Source organism: Leptosomus discolor, chromosome 7 (assembly GCF_034619465.1).
Source record: "Leptosomus discolor isolate bLepDis1 chromosome 7, bLepDis1.hap2, whole genome shotgun sequence".
Classification (NCBI taxonomy): domain Eukaryota; kingdom Metazoa; phylum Chordata; class Aves; order Leptosomiformes; family Leptosomidae; genus Leptosomus; species Leptosomus discolor.
Window position 1 is genome coordinate 24,346,743 of NC_141397.1, and position 12,896 is coordinate 24,359,638.

The 12,896-nt window shown below is 35.5% G+C and overlaps 1 protein-coding gene across 34 annotated transcripts in view; it reads right to left on the reverse strand.

Annotated features, from left to right (window-relative positions):
* CLASP2 (cytoplasmic linker associated protein 2) overlaps positions 1-12,896 on the reverse strand; it is a 146,712-nt gene that overhangs the window by 15,105 nt on the left and 118,711 nt on the right. For 24 of the 34 annotated variants that reach the window (XM_086468350.1, XM_086468343.1, XM_086468349.1 and 21 more), the window contains 3 exons: positions 7,814-7,977; positions 6,568-6,646; positions 1,047-1,190 (listed from right to left, as the gene is read on the reverse strand). In XM_086468350.1, coding sequence (XP_086324476.1) covers positions 1,047-1,190; positions 6,568-6,646; positions 7,814-7,977 — 387 coding nt within the window. Of the gene's footprint in view, positions 1-1,046; positions 1,191-6,362; positions 6,414-6,567; positions 6,647-7,813; positions 7,978-11,212; positions 11,216-12,896 lie in introns of all 34 variants that reach the window. The other 10 variants (XM_086468357.1, XM_086468355.1, XM_086468346.1 and 7 more) reach the window with 3 other exon arrangements.

Sequence of the window (12,896 nt, forward strand, 5' to 3'; positions counted from 1 at the left end):
AACTTAATTGAAAATAGCAAAGGAAATCTAAACAAATTAACTGTTGCAACTCTTCAAACTGCAAAAATAAACCAAGAAAAAGAAACAGAACAGTTAGTTCCCTGTGTCAAAGACACTTGCACTTATGAGCCATAAAGTTAATATGTTTTATTTAGCATTCAAAAAGTGTTAGCATGCTGATTATGGCAGCCAAGGCAGAATGGCTTGTGACAATCAGAACAACAACAAAACCCTATTCCAAAGTGCAAACAAAATTCAAGATTTTTCTTTCTGTAATTGGAAGGAATATTTAGAAATCCTTTCCAAAGACTGTATTAGTACATTTCTCATGGCCATTCTGTATCCCTGGTACATCTACGTAGCTCATAAATACTAATTTTCACTTCACAACAGTTATGTGGAGAAGGGAGTTTTGCACTGGAACTGCAGCACCACAAGAACAAACCTTTGATAGTACCTTATTAAAGCACAAACTTTCTTTTGTCAAAGGGTCAACAGTTCTTTACCTATCTTTTATTAAACATTTAACAAAATTTAAATTATTTATTTATAAGGATTGTAGAAAATGCAACAGATTGAACCGAATTTGCGAGCAAACTTACCATTCCTGTTATGAATGTGCTACTAGTAACAGAGGGTGGTCTCTGAAGTAATATTAAAACTGTATAGAAAATACCCACTGAAGAGGTTTTAATATCAGACAGTGCTTGAAAAAGTTACTCCTCATGAGAGATAATCTCGACATATTGACATATGCGAAAATACAACCCTAATGGAGAGTTTCAAGATGTGTTAATTTTAAATTTTTACTTAAATATTCTTAAACATAGAATTTTTTGTGAAGTTTTACTTTGCCACTTCTGATACTTCACACAGAAAAATTAGCTGTGTTTGCTAAGGATAAAAAAGTATCTTTTCTCTATAAAAGAATAAGTCCGGTTTTAAAGAAAAATTATTTTGTCATTTAGGCAAGAAATATTAGCTTCTCTAATTTGCCACGATACTTGGAATATACTGCAATTCCAATCACACATTAACAAACATACCTTCCTAACATCTGAGCTTTTAGGTTCTGTGGTCCAGGTGATGATTCGAGACACTGCTAACCTTGTTTCACTTGAATTTACAAAATCTCCTGGATCCATCTGTTGCGCAAGAGTCTCTATGTATTTAAGGATTGCAACTTTGACCTGCAAAGAGAAACAGAGTCAGGCGGACAACAAAAATGGTGTGCTGCAAGAACAAATGTGCTCACAGAATAGTGTTCGCTCCCTAAAATAATTTTTTTTTATTCCCCCTAATTCAATTAAACATCTTTTCAGCACTAATCTAAAACTCTATACAATAAATCAATTTACAAATGGATATAACATTTAAAGGAGGGAGTTATTCCACAGAAATTCAAGTATTAATAGAAATCTTAGATTTCACTGGTAGCAACTAAAAGATACACAAATCATTGCATATACAGAAGCTTATATTTAACAAAAAGAAAACCAAATTGCTCAGAATATTTACAAATAATCAGGGTTTTAAAGAATTATTCAGAATTATTAAGAACTTAATTTTCAAGTACTAAAATGAAAAATGAACATCACCTGATGAACCAATAACCAGTTCCTATTAGTTCCTACTATGTAGTTACACTCAGCATTATTTTATAGAACACCAGAATTGAGCAGTCACTATCGCTGGGGATAAGCGACACAAATTTTCCCATTAAATACTAAAAAGGTATGGAATAGAATTTCTACAAAAGACATAGAAGGGGTCACACACACACTTCTCCTTTGAAGATATTTAGAAGACAGAGATTTAGCGGGAGGACAGAAAAGCTGCTTTACTCCCTCATTTATCTGAGCATCATTCTCCTACTCCACTAGCTCCCTCTACCCCCAAATGCAGATTCTCTGTTCTGTACATCCCAGACTGCAGCCTCTCTCTAGTTTCTCCAAAACTGCACCATTGCATAGCTTTGGGCAAAGGCCTATTATGCCCGTATCTCCCTTAAATATTTGTCTCCTCAGCTCCTCCTGCCCCAGAGATTTGTCACACAAACCATCAACAAAAGCGGTGAACATTTATTTAGACCACCTGTTTGACTTAGCTGCTTTTATTTCCACTAATAATTATACTGAACGCAAGTATCTGCCAGGAGGGAGACACCTACGTCCATCATAACCAGAAAGAAAAAGAGTTTGGGGTATATTTTTAATTGTTCATGGCTTGTAGTACAACTGTTCTGAGCAATGCTATTCAGAAATTTCCTTTGGTCATGAAAATTGCAAGCTGTTGAAAACTCAAGATACACTAAGTGACACACACATTACTGATAGCTGATACATGTAGATTAATAACGAATATCTCATTTTTACAGCAGCTGTTAAAATTCTCCGAAGTTATACAACAAGCAACAGCTGGAGGCTTTCATCTTGCACAGATCAGTATCAACAAATGCAGTCAAAACCACACTATTGGCTAGATTCTTTCCAAGGAAAAAAAACCCCACAAACACCTCCACAGCAAAAAACCTTAGGCTACATGGTTTTCCAAATACTAAATACTAAAATTTCTAATTACCAAGTGAAACCACTAACAACAGCATTACGTTTCACTGTTCATGATTTAAATATATATAATATCACACCTTAAAAAAAATTACTGTTAAGAACTGTAACACTTAGAACATCCAGAGGCATTTCTCCCAATGAAAAAATGCCGGAGCACTGTAACCAAGAAAGCAGCATTATTTAGTGTCTAAACTACTCCCACAGAGTGAATCTCAGACTTCTGGAAAGATGGAGGCTCTCAGGAGACAGAAGAGCACTGAACAGAAAATGAATGGAGAGATTTTGCACTAATAAAGCTTTTCACAGCAAGACAGATATCCAAAGCTAAGTCTGACAGCTATTTTCAAAGACTGTGTTTTCCACTAATTGCTTTTGAGAGTAGTAGTTCCGGAAGGGGTACCTGTCTATGTGCAAATATAATGAGACAGTATTACTATAGATAAAAAAAAACACCTCAAAGTAAACTGCACAACAGCAGCAAATCTAATTATCATGTATTTTTTGTCACTATTTACAGTAATTATGTACAGAGTTCAGATTTAGAAATGAAAAGGTCTAACACAGTCCTTTTCAACAATCCATTCAATCTCTCCGAGAGAAGAGATAAACTATTTTTGACTGCAATGAAAGCAGCTCCAGGATTACAATGAATATTTGCCATTAATGTGACACTGTCTATGAAGTTGTTCAACACTGCCTGGACTTTATTTGTGCTCTTCTAGGTTGAATTTCTTGGACTTTTGCTGGACTATACACACTGAGATATTTTTACTCTACAGCATATAACAAACAGACATTTTGTTGAAGAATAGCACTGCTGTGGTAAATGAGCTGAAATACAGATCAAGCCACAACTAGCACTACTACTCAAAAAAAAAAAAGAGTAGACACAAATGGAAATAAAGTGCTTCATAAACACCTTTCACAGATACTGAAACGACAAATTCTGGCACAAAAACACATGCAACTACCTCCAGAGATTCAGGAAATACTGTAAGGATGCTACACAGCCAGTGCCAAAAGGCAAATTATTTTCCTGTCCTGTGAAAAATTTGAGACAGTTTCATCTGCTGCATAAGGGTAAGACAAAAGAAACATTACACATAACAGGAAAAAAGAAAAAAAAAAAGGAGACAGGAATGTAGAGAAGCTGCTTTACTTAAACATAAAAAAGTCCATCTTTTAGAGTGCTTTTGTGGGATGTGAGAGACTCTGTCCTGCCTTACTCAGATTCAACACAAGCAATCACGTGAAGTGACTTTCAGATTGCCACATGGCAGGTGTCTGTCCTTAACTTACTGGATACTTAGGAGTGACTGCCTCTGCCGCTACTTAACCAAATGACTAAAGTATACACTAAAGATGAATTTTGAAGGGCGCTCTCATCTCCGTAAAGCTGTGTCATTGGTTGGTTGTTTTTTCTCCTTAATTGAGAAATTTTAATATGGACTTAGGAAAAAAAGATCTTCTGATCAACTGCAGCAAAAACCTTTGTCAACAAATCAGTATTTTCAAAGGAAAGAATGGTTCAGAAACTTGTAATGACCTTTGGTCACAATGCTTAAATCAATTCCTCACTTAGTGTGAGTCATTTGAGATTCAACCCAAGAAAAATGAAAGTGATGATCTGAAGTGTATTTCAGGACAACACCCATCCTTTGGCAAGCATATGTTCTGCACCTGCAAAAATAAGCTTAACAGATCATATCCCATCTAGGAAATTTGACTTCTATGCCCACCCATACATTTGACCAAAACAGAAATACACATCTGACACCTCTAAACTGTGTTTTAGCAGTTCACCACACCTGAATGTAAAATAACAGCAAAAGAAAGAAAGATAGATCAAGTACAATACACTGTGTTGCATCCTCCATGGATTAGGTCAGTAGAACTACATCCACTCTAGGTTTGGTCCTTTTACTGGCTAGCTATCCAAATCTACCTCTGTGGCCACTCTAAAAGCTTGACTTGTATTGTCCCAGACTTAGGTGTAAGAACGACAATGACAGTTTACTCTAAAAGATCACAGTTATTTACTAGTACCACATGAAAACCAGAGGGAAAAGTCATTTGTAGAAGGGGATCCTTCCACAGAGCAAATTTATGATTTATCATCCCTTCTTATATCTGTCTTTAAGGATGCTGAAAATCCTTTTCTGATTTTTCCTGTCACAGTAAAATGCTGTTTCTCAGTATATCTGGCCCAAAGGCATGCTCTGCAACAAAACAATAATTTCTCTGAGTAAGAACAAAAGCTGAAGACTTCAAGAAATGCAGCAGTGCTCTAGGGTTATCAATCTGTCAGACATCTGGTTGCACTGAGGATGGGATTTAGACAAAGTATTCAAGAATGTGAGTATTAAATAGATACTGCTGCTATTTACATTCAGTAACTTTACTGTCTGGATCCTGAAGTTGTAGTTATCTCAAAGATGCAAGTAGGGGGTAGATACCACTTTCTTCTGAAAGTAAGCTTATCTTCTCATAAACAGTTACATACTTTCCCAAAATTTCATTTTAAATATCCTTGATTTTATTTCAAACTAACAGGTGTTTTTCTATGGAGATAGTTTTTACTGACATCTTGATTTCAGAAGTCTCTCTCAAATACTGGAAATAATTTTCAGAATGTCTTCCCATTATGTGTTTCAGATTTTGTTAATTCCTTCTAGGTTGCACAGTGAATATTCTTAAACTTAGCCCCAACTCAACCTAGTAGGAGTCCATGTCCCGTTTCAAATCTACACACTCAAGTTTGAAACATGATTGATATGTGCTTACCAACTATGTTACTGTATGGAAAATAAAGAGTATCTCAACCATCAAATTCACCTTCCTGGGAAGGAAAGCCAAGCAAAACAAAACCAAGCCAAATTTGTTCCAAGGATTTATTTAAACAACAAACTGATTTTTACTACCTCATTTGCTGTCTTCAATAAATGACAGCAGTCCCTTTTTAACACAGCTCTACGAAGCAACAGTGGTCAACGTATCAACTGTCCTCAAAAGCTTAAAAACATAAGTTTTACTGTATTGTAGACAAAAAAGGCATAGTCATGTGACTTTAGGTTCAACAGAACTTGGGAATAGTCATATTGTTGTGCAGTATCAAACTACATAAAAATATTTCGTGCAGAATAGAGCAGAAAACGCCAGTTATCATATGCTTGTTATTTCCCCATTTACGTCACTTAAGTCTTAGAATTTGATGCATTTATCCTAAAATCAACTCTCTTTGGAACTGTAAATGCACTGCAGAATACATTTTAAATTTTCCATTATACCGGCAGGTTTATGAACTATAGATCCTTATGTAAAAATGTGTGTAATTATAAAGCTACACACTGCTTTCAGAAAAGTAAGTGTACCTCAAAGGGAGCTGATTTTTAATATAGTAATTCAAGTTCATATTAATAGTAGAGCAATTTCAATTAATTCAAGACCTATCAGGCTGAACACAGGAAAAAAAATATATATTAACTAGGAAAACACGATTGGGAAATCACAAACATAAAATTAGAAAAGACTTGATAGAGTGAGTTTGCATAACCAGCTTGATGTTAGGCGGCCACATTTTTGTTGCTCATTTTTACTGTACTGTGGTTTTATTAGATCTCTCTTGCAGCAAACATTTTCATACTCATGTAATGTTTAAAATTTAACATCTGCATGCTTAAAGTTTGTCGCAAAGGTTAGTAGCAGCATACAAACGCATACAAATAAAAATTATTGGAAACACTGTAAGAGTGACATAGGGTTAAGAATAAAGACAATAATTCAGACAAAAACCTTTGAGCTCCAAAAAGAGCGAAGCTGGTCCTGTAGTGCTGGCTTGACTGTCTGAAAGTTTACAAAAACAAAATCCACTAATTGAAAACTTTTTTTTTAAAAAAAAAACCAAAATAAACATAAACAAACCAATTTCAAATATTAAGACAAGCAAATGTCTATCAATGAAGATTTTTGTTTGCAACGCAAGCCTGAAAATTCTTACCTTCAGGCTGGGTGTTTGGGTCTGGTCAACAGTGAATCTCATTAAAATACTGAATTGGAGATCATTTGGAAAAGATTCCCTGTAAAACAAATCAAATCATGTTAAGTTACGTGAAATGTTCTTTTAATACCTGTTGAGAGGCACTAAATAAGCCCTCACTTTTTCAGTAATGGAAAGCTTTATTACTTCTAAAATAAAAAAATTTCTACTAGTTTTGTTGATATTGTATCTGATTTTCAGAAACATTCACTGAGCATGTAAAGGACAAAATTTAAGAAATTCCCACTTTGAAGCCATTACAGGTAGAATAGATAATGCAAGTAATAAGGAATGATATAATAATGATATGGTAGTATTCTGATTCTGAATCTAAATGCAATCCTTAAATTAACAGGCAGTCGTACTGCTAAGGGTACACACCACACCCCTCTTGCACACTTCTCTGGACCATCTTGTTCCACTCTGGGCCGCCTCTGCTCTCTGACATTGCACACACTCTGGGTATGACCCTCAAGGGCTCTGCTGCAGCAGCAAACGAGGTGCAGCAGATCATATTCTCTCTCTCCCCAGAACATACCCCATATCCTTCCCCAGATTTCACATCAGATCTGCCACATGAATAGGTTCAGCAGAGGCCCAGACTGCTTAGACTGTCCTGTACCTCAGAGAATAGACGATGAGAAGTAGGTCCCAGAGTCCCTCCAAATCCGCTTAAAAATCTAGCTTTCATTTGGAAATGAAACTGGCCAGGGGTGGGCAGCTCTGATCGCCACCAAAATCACCTAACATCATTTTGGAATGAGGCTATTAGAAGTTTGGGGAAAGTGGAGGGAAGACAGAAAGCAAATCCACTATTGCCATTAACTCCTTAAAAGCCTGCTAACGTTGAGACAGATACTGCAACAATATTTTTCTATCAAAACGAAGTTCAAACACATGCACTGTATCACTGAACACAAGGCAAGATAACAAACATATATGGCTCAGATGCACATTTTGAAATCAGAGAAGTAGTATCATATTAATTATTCAGCATTAAGTACTCAAACCCTTTCAACTAAAGGTCACTTAGGAAACTAAAATGCTTAAGCAGCAAAGTTTACTGAAGTTCCACAATCTGTTAGGAGCTTTGCATTTTTCCAAGAATCTCATAGCACACTAAAAAAGCCCAAAAACTTGGAAGTAGCATGAGGGTTTGGATTTTTTTCAGTGGTTTGTGGTTGTTTTTTTTTTATTAACTCATTACCTTGTGACATCAAGTGCCTTCTGAACTTTCGCTTGTACAGACCCAAGCAAATCAGCTCCCATTTTTTTCAACAGCTGTGTCAGCAGTACAAACAGCCAGTCCTGCAGATCTTCTTTATGGACCTGGATAAAGTCCACCAGTGTCTCCAAAAACATACTGAACACCTAAAAGGCAGAAGAAGATGGAAAGAGGGTAGGATGGGGCAAAAGAGGAAACGACACTGACGTATGCTGAGCTTACAAACAAAGAAGAAAGCAGTAAGGGAATCAGAGGCAGAGAAAGGCAGTGCTTTGCAGCCAAGCAGGAAAAAAAAAAAAGAAAAAGAAAAAAGAAATCTGTCTTGCTCTTTCATTGGATTTTGATACAAGAGTACACTGGAAAAGTTAGCTGACTTCTGTAGAAGTTTGACAATTAGGTATTCCATGCAGTTTCGTCAAGAAAAGAAATGCTTACTGTGATGGCTGGCGCAACCTCAATTTTCTCAGTAAAACTTAATTTTTTTACCCTTTCAAGCTTTATCATTAAGTTGATTTGACATATTCCTTGAACACTACAAAACTTTCTCTCTAAAACAAAAAAAGATGCTACAATAATTTACCAAAATATTAATTGTAAATATCTGCATTACTAAATACTGCAAAATCATGAAAGCTGGCCAATTCCTTTACATAAAGTATTTGTGGAAGAGAACAAGATCCTTCTGCTATTGCAGGTATCCAAACACAGAATTATTCACCAAAGCAGGGAAAAAAGCCATGATACACTTCAGATGGGCAGGTGTTTAAAACACAGAAGTACTTCCGTCTTTTCATAAACGTTACCTACTGTGTTCTTTTCAACAAATAATGCTAAGCACGATAAAGAGAAACAATGTTGAAAAGACTGCATTCAGTAAAAAAAAATTATGTATATTGTTGTATTTAAAGTAACCTCAGCACTCAGACCAGGAAGAAGGACTTTTTGGAGGGAAGCAGTAAAGCAGGGCATGACAAACAGCATCTCACTAATTCTAGTATCTCACTAATTTCATGGGGTTTTTTTCAAGACTTATGCAAAATCAGGATGTATATGCTGTATACCAGTGTGGCCCACAAGTTTCTTGTTTCTCTGACAAGAGAAACGGGTGTTTGGCCTGAAAACGCTACCTTCATAACTGATACACGCTCCAGCTCCAGCATGTAGCTGGGTACAGAAGCAGAAGTATTGCTATGATGCAAGGAGAGTTGGAGAGGTATTGCCTGTCTCCTGAGTATTTATGACATGGGTACAAGGTTGTAGATAGCTGCTGTGGAGGAAGGGCTGGAACCCCACATCCTTCTGTGGCTGACCTGGCTTGTCCTAAGGCCAAATTCTGCTGCTGTCTGTGAGAGTGGATGATCCCAACCTGTGATCATATCTCATGTGGCTGCAGAAACCTGTCCACAAAGTGGGCTTTCTTCCACAGCACTGATCACGTACAGAGGAGTCAGTGCATGCTCCTGCATGCCTTCATTGCTGAGGAAATTAGATCTCTTTTCATGTTGATAATCAAGCCAGGGCAAGTAAATTCACATCATAAAGTGAAAAAACAATCCATACAAGTATCTTTAAAAGACGTGCCTTGAAATTGACATTAGACATAAAAAATGCATTCAGATTCTTTTTGCTAAGAAAGGTTGGACCAGATGATCCTTGAGATCCCTTTCAACCTTATATTCTATGATTCTTTGAGGATCTAATAAACACCAGGGAAACTCTTTCAATAGACATCTTGAAGACTAGAAACAATTTTCGTTAAAAACAAAACAATACAAATCCTACCCAACATAAAGTCCATCAGGATAAGCTACCTGAACTTCCCTTTTGTGGCAAACTACACTGAAAACTGTAAAGAAAAAAAATTTTAAAATTTGCTAACTCCTCTCTGCTGTCTAGATTTGCATTCAAGTCTGAGGTTTAAAAATTACTGTCCCACTAGTGGGAAGATATTTTTATGCTTGGGATTGGAAATGGCTTCTGTATTCAGCTGAACTGAAACAATACACTTTGTGGATGCACAAGTTAAGGCCTACGCAAAACCAAACCAAAAAGTACTTTCTACATTGTAGTATGACAGCCTTTGTAATTCACAGCCCTAAAATAAGGGTAATATAGATAGGACTTAGGCAAACAACCACAAAAAAATTCTGGTGCTATAAAGATTACACTGGGGGTCTTACAATTGTATTAAAAACCCTTCAAATTAAACTATACAGCTCAGCAGAATTAAAAACTGTACCTGTTTCTTCAAATTTGCAGACACTGACACACACATCTCTTTCATTAAAATGTGCAAGCTGAACAAACTGGTTATAACCTCTTATTTGATGGAGTAATGTGGATTTCTTATTACACTTTAAACATGTAAAGTGGTTTAAACTGAAATAATTGTGAAGTGAATTATGAATCGCTATGGCAAAAGTACTCTAAAGAGCCTGTGCCAATGTTTAGTTTACATATAACTGAGGACTCAATTTTGTTTTCAAGCTTCATTTGATTTTAGGTTTACTATAGTGAATCTTGGGAGAAAACTCAAATCAGTTGAGTCATTTTGTTGTATTTAAAAAAACCAGGAATCATACCATTTTGTCTTAGGCCAAAGCATGAATCATTTAAGAAGGCACTAAGAGCATTTAAGGTAAAGGATGAATTTGGAATGGAAAAATGGAACTCAGCCACCTATATGTTGAACAATGTACATGGGTACTGCAATTTTTGCAGTTTCCATTTTTATGATGTAAATTAAAATTCTGAAATCAAGCATCTAAAGTTGAAACTTTTAATTATTTGATAGTGGAAAAAATAAACAGATACGAAAATAACTGTAAGTGATCTACTGTAACGTGAATTATTTCAGATGTGCCAACCACCACAATATAAAGCAGGAATGCACAACCAAACAAAGTCAGTTAATTAGTAGATAAAGCACATCTCGAAACTTTACCACACAGTTTACATAATTGTATATAGCATTTTATGATTGCAAAAGGCTTGACACTGCATGAACTCTTTGGGGAAGAAAAATAGAGAAAAAGGGTTAATTGCACATTCATGCAAGTAAGGTTAGGCTTCCAACAAATATTGAACCAACTTACTCTCTAAAGAGAGTTCCAACACAGGGGACAGCATGCAAAATGAAACAAAAACAAAATAAAACAAAACAAAACAAAAAAACAACAAAAGGGAAAAAGATAAAAACACACAAATTAGTGGCCATCAATACAAAGTTCCTGTATGGAATATAAAACAAAATAAAACAAAAAAGGTATTTTAGAACTTTTATGATAAATTCGGTAATTTTATTGGGATACCCAATGTATTTTAAAAGTAAGCACTTGGCATGTCCTTCATTCTCCCATTTTCTCCTCCAAACGATATTACTCTCTTTTTCTAAGCAATTCCCTACATCCAGCTATCATGTTAAAGTAAACCTTTAAAAAAAAAAAAAAAGAACAAAAAAGTGATGACAGGATAATTCCTACAGACACTTGAAAAGAGTGTAAGATGAGATTTGTGTAGCCATATGCATGTGAAAAAATTCACAGCTCCAACTCTTAATACTTAGAGGATCCTTCTAATAATATATTGATAAGTATGAATAGTTTTGCAACACCAAAAAGCAGGCAAAGCTTCAGTGACTGGAACAAGTGTACCACATGTGCTATGTAACACAGGCCAAATTTTCAAAATCAAAGCAAGACTATTTTATGTTACAATGCCCAGCAAAAAAAAAAAAACCAAACAACAATCAGAGTAATTAAATGTAACATTCCTAAAGGCTTAATGAAAAGATAAAATGCTCTTTTGACATACAACTAAACAGTGTAACATTTTTGTTGTCCTTCCCATGCTCCCCCACTACAAAAAAAACCCTGCAGGGTAGTTCTGACATATGCATAGCTGCAACATTAACATAAGAACAAGCAAAATTACACCAAGCTGCTATTCACAATTTTGTCATTACTTCATTTAAAACCCAGTAATATTTCAACACTTAATTTTCTTCCTCTCCTCTGACTTAACTGTTCTTTTTATGGAATGTTTTCTTCAGTTTCTCTTTAACTGCTTGGCTTTAGTCTTTTCTTCTGGATTTCTGCTGTATGTGAGCAACTTTAATACGTTGCTGTGTGCAGTGCAAGTTTCTTCCAAAATACGTGGTGTCACAGATAGCAGCTAAAGCACTTTTTCCAGCAGGAAAAATAAGGAGGACAGATGAACACTAAGTTAACTTGTCAAGACTTCTCATCACTGAATTTAATTTTCCATTACAGCAATAAGGAAGACTTAAAAACACATAAAATGTATTGCATAATCAAAGTCATTGTTTAGAGTTCTACTAGGAAAAGCCAATACTTCCGAAATAACTACTTTGCTTTGTATTTTTCTGGGTTATCATTTTATCAATTCTGCAACATGGACACAGAGTGGGACATGCTATACTCAAAATAAAAAGTAAGGTTTCTTCCAAACAAGCCTACAATTCAAACAAACTATGGAGTTACATGTTTTTTACATGATGCCATTATAAATTTATTCAGCTCCCTACTTACCTGCAGTCCTTTTGCTATGGCAAATTACTGCATATGAAGCTGTACTAGTAACCCACCTCCCACAAAAACTGTAAAAATATTATCAAGCGAAGTAACTCGGTTAAAAAGATTTTAAGGGTCTTAGAAAACAGAAAGATTATTCTCCTTGTTATATCATCTGCACTGGGTCTTTACCTACGTAACAGTGAATAAAACATTGCATTTTCTTTTATATGTAAGTACAGTCTCCATCTTACTTACTGGATACTACCAATTATGTAGAAATTATTCAACAGTCTCAACTGCCAGCCCTATCTACGAAATTCAAGGAAGACATCGTAAGCTATGATAATACAAAATATCCTGGAAAATAAGTAAGTACACATCCAGTATAGTTCATCAGACTCGTGATGTATTACTTGGGCCATTTTCTATACGATTTAAATTATTGCATCGAGCCTTTTGTTTCTAATTGAGAGAAAACCATTACTCATGCCAAAGTGCTTCTGAAAACAACATGACTGAAAGATACTTAC